This window comes from Peromyscus eremicus, chromosome 8b (assembly GCF_949786415.1).
Source record: "Peromyscus eremicus chromosome 8b, PerEre_H2_v1, whole genome shotgun sequence".
Classification (NCBI taxonomy): domain Eukaryota; kingdom Metazoa; phylum Chordata; class Mammalia; order Rodentia; family Cricetidae; genus Peromyscus; species Peromyscus eremicus.
The window spans coordinates 17,942,934-17,960,739 of record NC_081424.1 but is presented as its reverse complement, the minus strand read 5'-3'; the positions used below and the strand labels follow the sequence as shown (position 1 = coordinate 17,960,739).

Below are 17,806 nucleotides of genomic sequence, written 5' to 3'. Positions count from 1 at the left end.
CTAGTTCAATGCTCTTTCTTGCTCCTTTATAAAATCCAGCCTGTAGGAAAGCCAGTGAAGTCCTGAGTGAATGTGTATTGTTGACATGGCCATGCCCATATCAAGGACCAGTGTCTTAGCCTCATTGGAATGGCTAAGCCTTCCCGGGTGAAGCTCAGCGGGGTGGCAAAGCCTTCCTCGGGTCTGACTGTGAATATTAACAGTGAGGGCACAAACTTCCAGCCTTCTCAACCCCATCCCATGTTTATGGTCTGAAGACTGTTAACCTTACAGAGACTTCTGTGCCTACCAAGATTAGTCAAACCTGCCTCCTAGTTCAGGTGCATACAGTAACCTTTCTCCTTCTCTGACGGTGTGCAAAAAACCTGCCTCATGTTCAACTGTAAACAATAAAGACACTGAGATTGCCGGTTGCTGAGTTTTTCTCTATCAGAGAGCCCAGTTTTCTTGTGTGTCTGTCGTTTCTTCGTTCCCTCACCCCTATCAGATCAATCCCTGGAGCCATGGTACCAGCCTTCCTACACTGGCCAGCCTCTGCTTGCCTCTGCAGGTTCAACACCCCCCCCCAACACACACACACACACACACACACACACACACACACCTTTCACTGGAAGTTGTATTTACCCCCAAATCCCTTGCCAAAATGCTGGGAGCCCTTCACCATAGCGGTCTATGTGGTAGCCCTCCCCCCCCCCCCCCCGTTTTTTCTTTTTCGAGACAGGGTTTCTGTGTGTAGCTTTGCGCCTTTCCTGGAACTCGCTTTGTAGCCCAGGCTGGCCTCAAACTTAGAGATCTGCCTGGCTCTGCCTCCCGAGTGCTGGGATTAAAGGTGTGCGCCACCACCGCCCAGCCTACGCGGTGGCTCTTATGTACCTCAGATCTGCTCAAATGTGGAGTAGACACACCTTCTGATTTACCACAGTGTCACTCAAAAGTGTAGACCAGTGATCTCCAAAGTCCCATTCTATGAGGTAGAAAAGTGTGAATTGCTGATTGCTTTCTAAACATAACACAATTGATTCATTATTATTATTATTTATTTATTTTGTTTGTTTTTTTTCGAGACAGGGTTTCTCTGTGTAGTTTTTGGTGCCCGTCCTGTAGACCAGGCTAGCCTCCAACTCACAGAGATCTGCCTGGCTCTGCCTCCCGAGTGTGGGATTAAAGGCATGTGCCACACACCCCCAAACCCACCCTGCCAATTCATAATTTTTTAAGGATTTATTTTTATTTGTGGGTGTGTGTAGCCTGTGGAAGCTACAAGAGGTATCGAATCTGCTGGAGCTGAACTTACAGGTGGTTGTTAGCTATCCAATGTGAGTTGTGAGAACTGAACTGTAGTTCTCTACAAGAGCGAGAAGTGCTCTTATCCTCAGCCAGTTCTCTTCCTCATAGAATTGTTTTTAATTGGTCCTTTAGTATAGAGTTTGAGAAGCACTGATCTATGGGACCCCACATTTGTATTAATTTTATATTTTCTTTTTTATAATCCCTCTTCAATAAAAGCAATTCAGGAGCAGTGCTAAGATTTTATTCATAATCTCATGATGTCTAGTACATTTAGATTTTAAAATGCTGGGGGCTGAAGAGTTGGCTCAGTGGTTAAGAGCACATTTTGCTCTTGCAAGAGGACCTGTGTTCAATTCCCAGCACTCATATGGTGTCTCATAACCACCTGTAACTCCAGTTTCAAGGCATCCAACGCTCTCCTCTGACCTTGATGGGCATCAGGCATGCACATAGTGCATTTACATACATGTAGGCAAAACACACACATAATAAAGTTTCAAGTTCCTTTTTAATGAATGAAAATGTTTTAGAGTGGGAGCATGTAAGTCTAAAGTGTCTGGATATCATTACCTCTCATCTCTGAATTCTTTTCCTGCCAACTAGTTTATGATGAGCAAGAAGTTTGATGGAGAAGTTGAGGAAAACAAAAGCTCTAAAATTGGAATACTGTACAGCTTTTACTCTGTTTCTGGAATTGTGAATACTCACCCAAAAAGAGGATAGATGCACATGCACAATAATCGCACACAGTACCATTGGCTCCAGCATAAGTAGCTACAGATTTAAGAATATATACTCCAGTTCTGGCAGAGGCTAAATACTTGCTTTAGGTTAATGGTTAGAGATTTGTTTGTTGGATTTCTTTTAGGTGCATGATTATTTTGCCTGTCTATAGTTTGTGTGTGTGTGTGTGTGTGTGTGTGTGTGTGTGTGTGTGTGTGTCACCCAAAGAGGCCAGAAGAAGGCATTGGATCCCCTAGAACTGATGGTTTTAAGCTACCATGTGGATGCTGGGAACTGAACCCAGGTCCTCTGCAACAGCAACAAGTGCTCTTAACCACTGAGCCATCTCTCCAGCTCCTGGTTATCAATGTTTTAATTCCATATCCATTGACACTCAAAATCTAGGCATTTCCAAAAAGCATTGTGAATTATATCTTTCAGTACTTGCCATATTAGAAATTAAATTTGAGTATTGTTGTAGAATATTATCTTAAGGTGTGTTATTTTTGTTATTTTGCATTTGTTTAACTCTGTGAAGCTGTGATACTTTTCCTGTCTAAAACATCTGATGATCTAATAAAGAACTGAACGGCCAATAGCAAGGCAAGAGAAAGGATAGACGGGGCTGACAGGCAGAGAGAATATATAGAAGGAGAAATCTGGGAGAAAAGAAGAAAGCCTGAGAAGGAGGAAGACTCCAGGGGCCAGCCACCCAGCTACACATCCAGCAACAGAGTAAGAAATATTGAAAGGTATACAGAAATAGAGAAAGGTAAAAAGCCCAGAGGCAAAAGGTAGAAGGGATAATTTAAAAGTTAAGAAAAGCTGACAAGAAACAAGCCAAGCTAAGGCCAGGCATTCATGATTAAGAATAAGCCTCCATGTGTGATTTATTTGGGAGCTGGGAGGTGGGCCCTCCAAAAGAGTAAAATAAAACAACAACACACTGGTTCACACCTTTAATTTCAGCACTGGGGAGGCAGAGGCAGGTGGATCTCTGTGAGTTTGAGGTAAGCCTGGTTTACAAAGTGAGTTCCAGGACAGCCAGAGATACATAGGGAAACCCTGTCCAGGAGAGTAAAAAAAAAAAAAATTATTGAGATCTTTTCAAATCAAGATTACTTAAGTGTTAATTACTTTGATTGTAGGTATTATAACAGTAATGTGATCACATGAACTTCTGAAAAATCCACTGGGCAGCTTTTTGTAAATACTGGCAGTTCTATATATGAAGTCTCCAATTTGATGTTTTTTAAAAATTTTTGTTATTTTCAAGACTTGGTCTCCCTATGTAGCCCTGGCTGTCCTAGAACTCACGTAGACCATGCTGGCCTTGGACTCAAGGAGATTTTGGCTCTGCCTCCCAAGAGCTTGGATTAAAGGTGTGTCTCACCACACCTAGCTTTTAAAATATTTTTTAAAGATTCATTTTGAAAGGTGGGTGGTGGTGGCACACGCTTGTAATCCAAGAAGTTAGGAGGCAGAGGCAGGTGGATCTCTGTGAGTTCGAGGCCAGCCTGGGCTACAGAGTGAGTTCCAGGAAAGACGCAAAAGCTACACAGAGAAACCCTGTCTCAAAAAACCAAAAAAAAAAAAAAAATTGATTTTGATGTGTTCGAGCACACATGCACATGTGCAGTAGTACCCATGGAGGGCAGAAGAAGACATAGGAATTCCTGGAGCTACCTGACTTAGGTGCTGGAGACTGAACTGTCCTCAGCAAGGGCAAAACTTCTCTTAACCACTGAGCCATCTCTCCACATCCCCTCCCCATTTGATAACTTTAAAGGGATGATACTTTGTACCATCATCTCCAACATATCTGTATTTCCAATATATATGGATGTATATATAAAATCGGTCCCCCATAGAAGATTCCTGCATGTGTGTGTGTGTGTGTGTGTGTGTGTGTGTGTGAGTGCCACATAAGACTGAGTTGATTTTGTGCTAGTCATCATCATCATCATCCTCATCTTCATCCTCAGTTCCTTCACTCTCCTCAGCTGAATTGACCACGGCCTCTTGTGTAATCCTGAAAGCCTGCTCCTCATCCACACTGGGATCATCCATTTCTGTAATTTCTGGTCCACTGGGATACTCTTGATAGACTGGTGGTAGGCCTGGGGGCGTGTAATCCTCCACACTATACTTATGACCCCAGCCGATGTAGAAGTTTTCAAACTTCCTGTAAGAGAAAAGAAAATAAAGCCATGTCTCTGAAGAAAAGTTGACCCCTTTATTGTAATAATGTATTGTTATTGTATCTTAGAACCATGTTTTTTTTTTTTAACAAAACAAAGCATTTAAAAGGCTAGAGTGAAATAGTCCCCAATAATTCCTCAAGTACTGGAAATTATTTGTATTAAACTGCTAAGTTGGTTATGAAAAACAGGGCCAGATTCTGTCAAAAACGCACTCTATATCTAGACCTCCCTCAAGAAAGGGCCTTGGGTTATTCAATTATTTCATTTTTTGCAGACATTTTCTACAAAGTTAAAAAGTTGCTTGCCTTTGGCTGGATGAAGAATAAGAGCTATGGCTAAAAATTGATGTGTTATTTTTCAGGCTGATCATAGGAAATTGCAGAGGCTTTACCTTGTAGGCCTCACCCCACTTAGGAAGACTTCCCATCCCACAGCAGATATGATGCATAACCAATTGAAAGACCCCTTTGCTAACGGGAGTTTCAGTCAAGAACTCTGCCCCCAAGGCTACTCACGCATTCCTAACTCAAGAGCTTTCGTTCTTAGTGTTCTGTCTCAGGCCTGAGGGCCCACCCATGAGATGACCTCAAGATATCCATATATCTGTGACACCCACATTCCTACAAATCTGTTTGGTCTTTGGAAGAGAATAATGTTGGGGGAAAGGCAAAACTTTCTCTTCCTTGTGCTATCATGATAAATAATTAAAAACTTGGCTTTTACTTGTTTTTTTTCTTTTTTTTCAATATAATATTTTTATTATTTGGGAATTTCACATTATGCACCCTGATTACACTCACTTCCCAGTCCTTCCAGATCTGGTCCCCTAACCCTTGTGACCTCCCCCCTCCAAAAAAAAGTGAAAAAAAAACCCACAAGTCCAATTTGTGTTGCCCATATATTCACTGGAGCTTGTTCAAACTCCAGTGGCCATTGGTTTTCACTTTTGACTTACTGTGGTTTTTAAATTTTTTCATACAATATATTTTATCATATTCTTTCCTCCAACTCCTTCCAAACTCCCCCATCCATCCAACTCAATTTTCTTTCTTAGAAACAATGCATCTCACACACACACAGACACACACACACACACACACACGGAGTGCATGGAGCGTGTTTTGTGTTGGCTAACTAATGCTTGAACATGAAGCTTGCTTTAATGGCTAGTCTAACCACTGCAGCTCTCACCTGCTCAGTGGTGCTTTCTGACCCTAATTAGGAAAGAAACAGAAACAAGACAAATGGAACTGTGTTCTTTCTCAGCAAGGGATAAAGGAAGCTGTAGTAGTCTCTTGATCCTAATGCTCCTGAAAGTGATCACCTAAATAAAGCGTATTTTAAATAACTTTTATCAAAACACTCAACAAACATAATGTCTAATTCAATTGCACCTTAAACTCTCCACTAACTTAAATGAGTAAGTGAGTGATATAAAACCATGTCCAATATAGATAAATGAGATAATTATGTGAAAAAGTACAACCCTGAATTACTCTAGCTCTAAACTTTACTACATTGCAGAAGTCATTTTAATAGATCATACACTATATATCTAACATGCCAAAGATGAATTTAGACAATAGTAACATAATTTCCAGAGCCTAAATATTTACAATTGTTAGACACTAAGCAAGGCTAGCACCCTCAAAGTCAATGCCTATATTAATGTACTTTCAACGTGTCCTTTATTTGTATCTAAAGTTCTATCTGAGCATGCCCAGAGTCATTCCTGTCTAGGATTTAAGTCCCAAACCATGTTACTTAATCTTCAGCTAAACATGTCTCAAAACATATCTGTTATCTTTCCTTCCCGGATTATGACTTTTAATTGAATATGCTTGGGAACGTATTGCTTACAACCCAGCATACTATACTCAGGAGTGTCTCTACCCTGGGTGAGTGTATGGGCTCCCTGAACGACATCATCATTCTTGATGGATTTTGATATTCTGCTTACCCGCTGTGGGTAAACATATCCTTTCCCAGCTTTCTGTTTTGGTGGAGCTAGCTTTGGTTTTGCACACACCAAAATATACACTGTCTGAGTTTGGTTACATGTGGCTTTGTGAGCAGCCAGATACTTACTTGCCATTGGAAAAGGCATATGCTCCAGGCCAAAGATTGGATCGAAGGACAGCAATTGCATACTGCGGAATGAGATTCGAGGACAGCCGTGATGTCCAAGAGGGTATATTTTGAATATCTGGAACCCAATGAGAAAGTTACAAGCTTAACAACAAAACAGATTTTTATAAATATGGAACAATCACCAACATTCGCTATAAGAAGTTAAAACAGCAGCTTGGTATACGAATCAAGAGAGCATTTTTTGAGTGTTCTGGACCAATATAATTTTAAGCCTGTATATGTGGTATACATATATACATACATATATATTATGTATAAATATATAACACAAACATATAAATACGTATTAATATTCTTGCTAAACAGAGACTTTACTAAAGGAGAAGTTTGTGTAGTCAGGAAATATTTTGATAACCAAGGGATAAGGCAATGCATTACTATGGAAAAGGCTAATAAGACTTGCAAGCAAAACAGGATAGGAAGAAACAATAGAGACAAGTATAGATTGGAAGCCAACTACAGACCACATGTGACATTTTGCCGCAGCCATGCCATGTGTTGGTGGCATACAGAATGCCAGACGAGAATGACGTCAACCTTTCCAGTTAGTGACGCCCCGTTCCTGTTTCTTCTGTACACCACTCTTTCAGCCTTTTTCAAAGTATGTTAGTATAGCCTAAAGCACTCTTTTCCCCCACCCTTCCAGAACCCAGGAAGGAGAGAAGGGGTGAGACCTATCTCTCTGCCCCCCCCCTTAGGGTTTCCAATGGTTGCATGTTTACCACACAATGTGTGTAATATATGGTTTATGAGTCCTTGTTAACAGTTGTATAAAGTTACCTAAATCTTCAGAGATTGGTGTCAAAAGAGGAGGCCCCACTTCCTGTTCTATGTAGTCAGGCTCCTCTCCTTTTTCTTCATCTTCTTCCTCTTCCTCTTCCTCGTTTTTTTGTATAGGATTGAACCAAGTACAGCGACCCTGGAGATGAACATTGCCAAGTTTAATGGATTAATGTGAACCTTACCAATGTCAGAGTATTCATATTGGTTGGTAGTTATCAAGATGAGCCTTCTCTGTGTGGGAAATTGGCCAACTGTTCTGATACAGGGTCACTTTCTACAATCTTCTGCCTCCGTTTTTATAATGCTAGGCTTCCTGACACATGCACTCACACTGAGCTTATTCATTCTGTGTACTTACACCAAGTATTATTTCCATCTGGGTTACTTAAGGAAAAACAACAAACCTGTATTAGTTACTTCAATAATTTTCCATTTCTTGGATTTTCAGAACTTGAAGATGGATGCATGCTTTAAAATGGACAGAATCTTAATGGAAATGGTAGCAATACATTTAACTAGTTTGTAATACTTTATATAAATGAAATAAATGGTAATTTTTAAAAAGCATATTTTTTCATTTCTTTTGAAAGGTTCTAATTGATTTTATTGATATGTTAGTTTAGATTAGAAATCGTAAGAATGGTTTTAAGATCATTTAACATTTTAAAATCCAATCATTAAAGCCAGGCATGATGGCACACACATTTAAGTCCAGAATTCAGGAGGAAGAGGCAGGTAGATCTCTATGTGTTCAAGGCTCGCCTGATCTACATAGCAAGTCCCAGGCTAGTCAGGAATACATAATCCGATCCTGTCTCAAAAAATAAAAATCTATCATTATAATCCCCTCTGTTCTAAAGATGTGTGTGTGTGTGTGTGTGTGTGTGTGTGTGTGTGTGTGTGTGCAGGTGTCTATGGAGGTCAGAAGATATGAGACAGCCTAGAGCTGGAATCTGGAATTCAGGCCATTGTGAGCCTCCTGTCAAGGATACTGGGAACCAAACTTAGGTTTTCTGGAAGGGCAGCAAGCACTCTTATTAGCTGGGCATTCTTGTGTCCAGTTCCTATACTCCCTTATTTATAGAATATTCCTAAAATATTAATAGTTGAAAGGCATTGCCACAATAGCCTTGGTGAAATGGTTTATAATTGTACATATCTAGCCTTCACAGTACTTTTTGTTTGTTTGTTTGTTTATTTTGTGGGGTTTTTTTTTGAGACAGGGTTTCTCTGTGCAGTCCTGACTGTCCTGGAACTCACTCTCTAGGCCAGGCTGGCCTGAACTTAGAGATCCATCTGCCTCTGCCTCCAGCTTGCTGGGATTAAAGGTGTGCACCACCATCACCTGGCCATAGTACTTTTTAAATATTTGTTTTTATTAGCATATAGTAACTGAACAAAATAATGTTTCATTGTGATGTTTACACACAAGTATATAATGTATTTTCATCACATTCAGCCTCCATTAGCTTCTCTTGTATCCCCTTCCAATGCTAATTATTATTAATAATGACATTTTAAATGTGATAGGACTGGGGTCCTAATTGCTCAGGTATTAATTCTTATCTAGAGTGCTCAGGAGCACCTCTTGTCTAGATGGAAGTGAAGATTTTCTGCTCATGATGGAGAAGCAAAGGGATGTTTCAGGGGAAGGGCTATGAGTCCGTTGTCTCACACCTCACTCTATAACGAATCAGCTAAGGTTGCTTTAGCATTTCTCCCACTCTGCCTGCCCAAACCCATCATTGTAAAATAAAGGTAATCCTGCAGCCTTCATGGGGTTGTGGTGAGAATCATATCATATGTGTTTACATACATAATTGGTTACATGTAGTGTATCTGGCACAGAGTCTCTATATAACCACTGTACAAAACTGGTTTTCACTTCTGTAGTAATCTTTTAATGTTCTTGAACATAAAAGCTTCATGTAGAATAAAAGAACTGTTGACAAAATTAATGCACATCAATATTTACAGTATAGCAGATTATTTCAGAACACGCGTAAATCCAAGTCTATGTACTACCCGATACTCCCCTACCTGAGGAAGAATGTACTGCACATGATGAACCCAATTGGATAGAGATTCCACCAGGTCAACCACTTGGATGCCCTCAAAATCAGGGTTTTCCTCATAGCTGTCTCGACCACCTTCCACCTCTTCCTCTTCTCCTTCCTCTTCACCAAACTGATAGAATCCTAGAGGGCTGACATGGGTCGCTGCTGAAATGCGGGCAATTTGCGCTCTTAAGTAATTGCTTTCATTTCCTGGGAAGGGTGGGTAGCTTATGATGGCCGCATCTAGACGCCCAGTGAAAAATTTCTTGATTTTTCTTGCAGTAACAATTTGTGCAGGCGTAACTGATGGTAACTTCACCCACGGGCTTCCAGGCTCATTGCAAACAAAATAGACGTACTTGTTTGTACCTGTTCGACTGTCTTCCTTAGGGACAGCCTGTGGGGCCTTATACAAGGGCTTTGGTAATTCATCCTCCTCACCTTCCCCGGCTTCACTTTCTCCGTCATCCCTCTCCTCAGCTACGCCTTCCTCTTCCACCTCCTCTTCATCTTCACCATCGCGGAATTCCACTTCAGCGACAATGTAATTCATTTCCAGACCCAAGATCTTGCCCCAGAAGCGGCATCTTTGGATTGGGTGTGTGTCAGTGAGTTGCTTGAGGGCAAGAAACACCCGATAAGTCTCATCTGTCCCCAAACCAACTCCAGCTTGTTCAAAATAATACGCTGACTCCATCACATTGGGCAGAGAGCTTTCTGCCTAGGAAAACAAATACAAATTTTTACTCATGAGGGGAATATTTGCTTCTTTTCTATGTCTTGATACTAGCTCGACTTTCTCCTTTACTCTTTTTTTGAAGATATGCATGAAAATGTGTTAATCCCTAAACTTCAATTCTTCCCTCACACATAAAGCTTCTTATACCAGTTGTGTACTATACTCATTGATATGATGATAGCTACTTTGTTTTCTATGACTCTTAAAAAGAACTTAATAATTACTAATGATAAAAATTCAAGCCAGGCGCAATGGTTCACACCTTTAATCTCAGCACTTGGAAGGCAGAGGCAGGTAGATCTTCTTGAGTTTGAGGCCAACCTGGCCTATATAGCAAGTTCCAGGCCAGCCAGGGCTATATAGCGAGGCTCAATCTGAAAAAACGTTCAACATTATTTTTCATACAAAATAGTGAATACTGCTAAAATAAGATACAGTTTAACTTGCAGAGACATATTTATAAACATTTGTGTTTGTTGTCATTAAATACATTAAAATATGTATTGAATTCGTGGCTTTACATGTATGTCAGGTAGATAACAATCTGTATAGTAACATGTAAAATAATGGGAAGGATAAAAAAGGAAACCATTTTTTGAGGTGCTTGGCATGATCTACACTTTAAAAACACAAATGTACTTGACAGTCTATATAGTAAATAACAGCATTTGAAATAATAAACATAATTCCATAAAAGGAATAGAGGGAAATGAACACAGGGTGCTAAATGGACCAGAGAATAGCGTTTACAAGACCAAAGGGAAGTATGGAAGAACCTTAACTGAAGCGGAATGCTTCCCAGACAGTCTTGACTCATAGGATAGAGCAGTTAGGAGCACTCATCATTCTTACAAGTGACTTGCTATTATTTATATTTTTCCATTGTGGTGTCAAAATAAAAGTAAGGACTTTTTGAGTTTTTTCTTTGGTTGTTTGGTTGGTTGGTTTTGACTGAGTATAGCTGTGGCTGCTCTGGAACTCACTCTCTAGTCCAGGCTAGCCTTGAACTCACAAAGATCTGTCTGCCTTTGCCTCTGAGTGCTGGGATTAAAGCCACCTGGCCTGGCTAATACATCTAATATAATGTAATACATTTAAAATCCTCACTTGTGATATAAGATTGCACAATTCTTTCCCTGGCATGTAGAGTGTCCCTTGCTCTTGGCCCTGCTCACTTATCTACAACACAGTGGGGTCAGGAGCACAACTGTGGAGGTCGAAGGACAATTTGCTGGAGTTGGTTCTGTCCTTAAGCATGTAGGTTCCAGGACTGAACCCAGAGAGGCCTTCAAGCATGACAGCAGGAGCCTTTACCCTCTCTCTGGCCCTGATAGGAAGCTGTACTCTTCATCCTGTAACTCAGCCCCCGTATTCACGGCTGCTAGCCTGACCCTTTATTAGGAAGATGCTTGGTCAAGGGGGGGGGGGGGGGTCAGGCTCCAGACTCAAAACAGCTGTGTGTCTTCTCACTCACCTCCTATATCGGGGTGTAGAACCTGACCTAGTGAAGCTGCCTTAGACAGCTGAGAGCCCCGTTCCTATATTTAATACTGGCATTTCTTTCTGAAGGTATTCCTGAGAATGTCTGCCACCAGTTGTGGCTCTCATCTACTGCTCCAGCACCATGTGTGCTGCCATGGTTTCTGCCATGATGATAACGGACTGAACCTCTGAAACTGTAAGAGAGACCCCAACCAATCAAATGGTTTTCTTTTATGAGTTGCCTTGTTCCTGGCATACAATACAACAATACAATACAACAGTGATGAAGACTCGATCCATCCATCAGGAGTGGATGCCATATCTAATTATGCACCAAATAGTGACTTTCTAAAAAATGACAAACATCATGTATGACAAAGGTCTCGTAAAATGATGAAAAATTCATACCACTTATTGACATAGAAGTCACCAGATGATCATAGTGAAATGCACTGGAAGGCTTGAAAGGATATAGAAAAATCTGATTCACATACTATTTACAGAGCTGTAAAAACAGTTGGTGTGCTCATCAGCAAACCTCTTTCATCCCTGAGATTCCAGTGCTCATTAGTAGTATCAAGCTATTTGGCAATCACTTACTACTATTTACAGATCTATAAAATGGTATATTCGTGAAGCCAATGCCTCTCATCCCCGAGATTCCCATGCTCAGTAATAGTGTTGAGATAGTGGGTGATCACTTACGATTTCCTCCTCCAGTTCTGGATCAATTCCTTCCAACTGTCCCTGAAGAAAAAGAGCCTTCTGCTTCTCTGCTATTTCATATGCTGGAAGCATCTCATTTTCATTGTGGAGTGTATCTAATTTTTTATTAAAATGGGCCACCTTTACATCTTTGCTTATATTTTCAATGATGTCAACAGCATCTGCAGGACGCTCGTCTAATATCATGGTCAACACATTAGAAAGATGATCATATCTACCCAAACAGAGAAAATTCCAGATAATATATACATCATGAACACTTAAAAAATTTTCATGCAAATTCAGCTGGATTTTGGGGAAGTTAAAAATTTGAAATCTTTAGAGATTTTGAGGAGAAACTAATTTCTACCACTCCAGATAGAACCTACTTTAGGATTTTCTTTAGTAAATCCTCTAATATGAGGTGGATATTTAAGTTAGTAGAGGAAAACATAACAGCAAGATATATAATACACATCAGCTATTTTCACATTTCATTTTTGAAATGTGAAAAAATATTTTTTTAAAAGACTCATTTATTATGTATACAGTGTTCTGCTTGCATGTGTCCCTGCAGGCCAGAAGAGGGCACCAGATCTCATTACAGATGGTTGTGAGCCACCATGTGGTTGCTGGGAATTGAACTCAGGACCTCTGGAAGAACAGCCAGTGTTCTTAACCTCTGAGCCAACTCTTCAGCCCCCATATGGCATATTTTAAAGAATTTTCCCAATTATGTCTGTGCATGTGGGTAGGTACGTGTGAAAGCACGTGCCCTTGGAGACTAGAACATGCCAGATCTCCTGGATTCTGAGTTGTAGGTGCTTTTGAGCTGCCTAACATGGGTGTTGGAAACCAAACGCTAGTCCTCTGCAAGAGCAGTACACACTCATAACTGCTGAGCCATTTCTCCAGCCCCTACATCTTTAAAAAAAAGATTTATTTTATTTAATGCATGTGAGTATTTTGCATGCATGTATATATGTGTACCATTTGCATGCTGGTTCCTGAGGAGGTCAGACATTTTTGGATCCCCTAGAACTGGGATTAAAGGATGGTTGTGAGCTACCACCATGTGGGTGCTGGCTACTGAATCCTGGTTTTCTGCAAGAGCAACTAATGCCCTTAACTACTAAGCCCTGTCTCCACCCGCTACATTATATTTTTAAAGTAACAATTTGCTTCAATGTTTTTAGGCTCCCAAAGAAAGCATTTCATATTGCTATCTACCTACATACAGTTAAAGACAAGTCAACAAATTATTTGCTTTTTTTCTTTTGTTTTAAACTATTTTTGTTAGTTCTTGGAGAATTTTATATGTGTTTTAATCATATTTACCTTCCCTCTCCCAACTCTTCCCAGATCCACCAACTCAACTTTGTGTACTTTTTTTCCCGTCCATCAGGGCCAATGTGTGCCGCCCAAATATTCTTAGACATGTGGCCTTCCTCTAGAGTGGTGATTATAACATTTTGTTCTACTCTATTTCACAATTATATTAGCAAAACTTCATTTACAATTAATTAGTCATACATTGTTCATAACTCACAGTCTGTAGTTTCAAGCACCAGATTTATAGAGACTGCATGGACTTTACACACTACTATACACATATCTCCTAGCACAATGCTGATTTACAGAATAAGAATGGATGGATGGATGGATGGATGGATGGGGAAATAGTGGCCTATGCCACTTGAGAATCTGTTTCCAATATCATCAAAATCTATTGCGTTGTGTCCTGTTTTGTCAGTAAACACTGAGTGCAACTCCATGGGATCCAATGTCTGTGGCCTCCAAGGGCACCCGCATTCATAAGCACACTCCCACACATAGATACATAATTAAAAGTAAACTATTTTTAACGACATGGTGTTATATAGTGGTTAAGAGTTCTTCCTGCTCTTTGAGAGGACTCGAGTTGGGTTTCCAGTACTCACATGCACCCACATTGTATTTGCAAGATGTAGCCTCTAGTTCCTGCTGCTATCTACTCATACTTTGGAGGCTGATGATCCCTAGTGGGAGGGCCAGGCATCAAAATATAAGTTCATAAGCATTTATAAAATTATGAATGTCATATAAATTTATAAAATTATAAAATAAAAGCATACACTACTGCAGGAGAGTGCTGTGGCAGCTGAGTTCTGAAGGGTCAGGAGCTAACTAAGCAAAGACTGAGGGAAAAAGCCTCCTCAGCAGAGGGATCATGGGAACTGACTATTTCTTATGACTGGAGAAGAGTAATGAGGAATGAAACAAATTGAGAATCAAGCAAATGAAGTCCTCCATGAGTTTCTGAGTCAGGTCCTTCATATTGAAAAAGAACAACCTGATTTGATGTTTTCTTTATTTTAAAACATTTATTGACACTTATTAAAACATGTATGGGTGTTTTGCCAGCACGTAAGTCTGTGTAACCAGTGTGTGCCTGATGCCAGAGGAGAGTTTCAGAACCCTTAAAACCAGAGTTACAGGCAATTGTGAACTAGGAATTGAACGTGGGTCTTCTAAAAGATCAGCCAGTACTCTTAACCACCGATCATCTCTTCCACCCCCATTTCCATTTGATGTTTTCTAGCGTTGCTTCTAGCCACAAAATTCATCTATGATTATGTAATCCTGGAAGCAAAAATGTCTAAAACCTACACTATTATGAGTTCTCACATTAAAGCCACAATGAGATGTCAAGAATATACCCGCACAGTTGGTTACCACATGTTTAAAAGAGAGACTAGAATGTTATTAAACAGCCAGTTTTTCTGGTTTCCTGTAGAATGCAGGATGTGGAACTTTCAGTGCTCACATTGCAGGACAGACCTAAGAAAACCAGGGTGAGCAGTCACCCCAGCGCTGTCTAGGGATTGAGCATAAAGTCAACCTACACAAGTCCTGGAATGGTTACAGGAGTGCACACGGTCACAGTAGGCAATTATATTTTACAAGCACCCTGGGTAGATGCTTAGATTTCATGACTTTATAATTCCCTTCAAGTCAAAAATAAATAAAACAAACAACAATGAGACCCCAAACAAACAAAATATACCCAGACTGTGTGACTAGGGTCTTCAAAGACCTAAAAGAATTGTCAGCAGTGGCCTGGATTTAAGTGTTTGACACAATTATCTCATTAACTCATTTATTTGTATTTTCTCTCCTTTGTTTATTTGTTTGTTTTTGAGATAGAGTCGAACTGTGTTGCCCTGACTGACCTGGAACTTTCTGTGTAGACCAGGCAGACCTATAACAGAGATCTGCCTGCCTCTACTTCCCCTCCTAGGTCTTGAGATTAAAGGCTTAGGCCACCACACCCAGTAACTTTTCTTTTTCAAATGAAAGCCTTTCCAATTCTATCTTCTTTCATCTCCAGCATGTTTGCACAGAGACACTCACCGCACTCTGTCCCTGTCCTGCTTTGTCTAACTGTCCTTCCCCCAAGCCCCCGTGATACTTACAGGTTTAAACCAGACTTGCTGCTGGTACTCAGTAGGTATGCCTTTGCATTCTGAATGGCCACCTCAAGCATGCTGGGGGCTGCTTCATCGGCCCTAAACTCGGGCTGGTCTGGGTCACAGTTACTGTTTGAATCTTCCTCCTGCAGAAGGTCATATCTCAGCCCGCTGGGCTTGGACTTGTTACGGCTGGCATCCCCTGGCCCACACAGGTCAGGCTGGGGTGGCGGAGACCGTGGGAAGGTGCTTCCCTCTGCTAGGCTCGTGTAGTGAGAAGTTAATAGACTTGCAGCGGAATATGGTTCCCAAGGATCAGAATGAGGTGTCGCAGCGTCGTCAAGAATCCCACTCGGGACCCTCCCTGCCTGTGATGAAGTTACAGGGTCCTGTGTAGGTGCGGTCAGGAAAGGAATGGAGTGAGACTCCGGAGGAAGCAGAGGAGGAGAGGACCGCAATCCTGGTCCGGTGAGGTCTTCCAGAGACGGGCTGGCTCCAGACTGGCGGCCCCAAGAGGGGCTCATTCTGTATTGGGGTTCAGTGTCTGACTTTTGCTTCTCTTCCCGGTACTCAGGTGACGAGGGACCAGGATCCTGGGGAGCGGCTGCTGACGCTCCTTCCCATGGCTGCTCTGCTTTCTCTGGCTCTTGGTTTCCTTTTTCTTGCTTCAGAGAAGTAGAGTTTTCCATAGGAGTCAAAAATAAAAATAAAGATTCTGGCTGAAGGGAGAGTGAAGATATGGAAGGAAGGAAGCAATACGGAGTTTTGCTGAGATCTCCTAAGCAATCAGTTTCTGGATTCTACAGGCCATACAGGTTGCAGCGTCCTGTCTCCATAGCAACCCCAGGCTGACCTTCTCTAAGGAAAAAAAAAAATCAAACAGCCCTGTTACTAGGATTTTAGGGAGGAGACTACGGTGAAAATTCTAGTTTTGTGATTGGGTGAAGTCTCTGTCCTTCTTCCTAGATCAGCCAATCCGAACCGGACCCTTTCGGGTTGTTTTGTTTTGTTTTAGAAACCGGGAGATCTGCAAGTCCTCTGCCTAAAGCACATGCTAGGAGGAACTGTGATCCGGTGCTGGAGGTCTTTAAGAGTGTGTGTAACAGCTTGATCCAGGCATGATATGAAGTATGAGGTCTGAACTAGTGGAAAGAAGATTATTCTCTGTGTATCTCCCACGTTGTGAGAGACAGATAGAGACACCGGGTGGGGGTGAGAGCGTGCCAAGATAATCTTGTAGGTTAGCTGACAAGGACATAGAGATAGATACTGTTTCAGGGACCACTAAAGCCCAAAATGCAGGCTCACAGTGCGTAAGTATCTCACTAAGCCATCCTACTGTGAACGAAAACTCCCGAAAGGATCTGCATCTGCAGAGGCTGAGGGGCGGATTAGAATTTCAGGACTGTGGAGAGATTGGAATGTTGCAGGTCCAGGAGTTAATTACCTTATCTTGGGCCAAATGCTGGCTGGCCCTCTGAAACAGCCGTGTGGGGCAATCTTGTGCCAATAGATAAAAGCCCGTTTGGAATCTATTAGCTTAGCAGACCACTAACTTCTGCTAAACGTCATCAGATAGCATCTTAGACGAATAGAACAGCTCCCCACATACCTCCGTCTTTGATGTACCCATCAATTGTATGTTAAACTTGCCTTGATTTATGACTTCCCTTGTTCATGGAACTATAAGAACTTCATGAAACTGCTTCCGCATTGCAACGTGGAGTTTGGGGTCACCTAAATCTGTGTCCCTAGGTCACGGTCACTCAAAGTGGCTCCAGAATAAACTATCTCTTACACCCTTTAAGGTGAGATGTGGTTTTTTGCGTCATCAAGTACGGCGCTGCGATGTGGGATGTTGAGAATGATCCACTTTTCATTGGATGAATCACCTGAGAGGAAGCCAGGTGACTGTAAGAATCCGCTGAATCCAGGCCATCTGCTGCTATTTCCTCAGTGGATTGCTGGTGAATTCTTTTAGGACTCTGGACCTCCCTAAGTTTGGTCAGTGGTTCATTTTGCTTATTCTGAGCTGGTTAGGGCAGGGCGGTGGTGGCCCACGCCTTTAATCCCAGCACTTGGGAGGCAGAGGTAGGCCTGGTCTACCGAGTGAGATCCAGGAAAGGCACAAAGCTACACAGAGAAACTCTGTCTCGAAAAACAAAAAACAAAACAAAACAAAAACAAACAAACCAAAAAAAAAAAACTGAGCTGGTTAGG

General features: G+C 41.4%; 1 protein-coding gene across 1 annotated transcript; it reads right to left on the bottom strand.

Annotated features, from left to right (window-relative positions):
- Window positions 1–3,911: 3,911 nt before the first annotated feature.
- Rsph4a (radial spoke head component 4A) lies at window positions 3,912–16,275 on the bottom strand. The gene is made up of 6 exons (XM_059272982.1): window positions 15,593–16,275; window positions 12,138–12,372; window positions 9,195–9,932; window positions 7,152–7,290; window positions 6,309–6,426; window positions 3,912–4,201 (listed from the first exon to the last, which is right to left on the bottom strand). The coding sequence occupies exons 1-6, from the start codon at window positions 16,273–16,275 to the stop codon at window positions 3,964–3,966; spliced, it is 2,151 nt and encodes a 716-aa protein (XP_059128965.1). The 3' UTR covers window positions 3,912–3,963.
- Window positions 16,276–17,806: the final 1,531 nt, after the last annotated feature.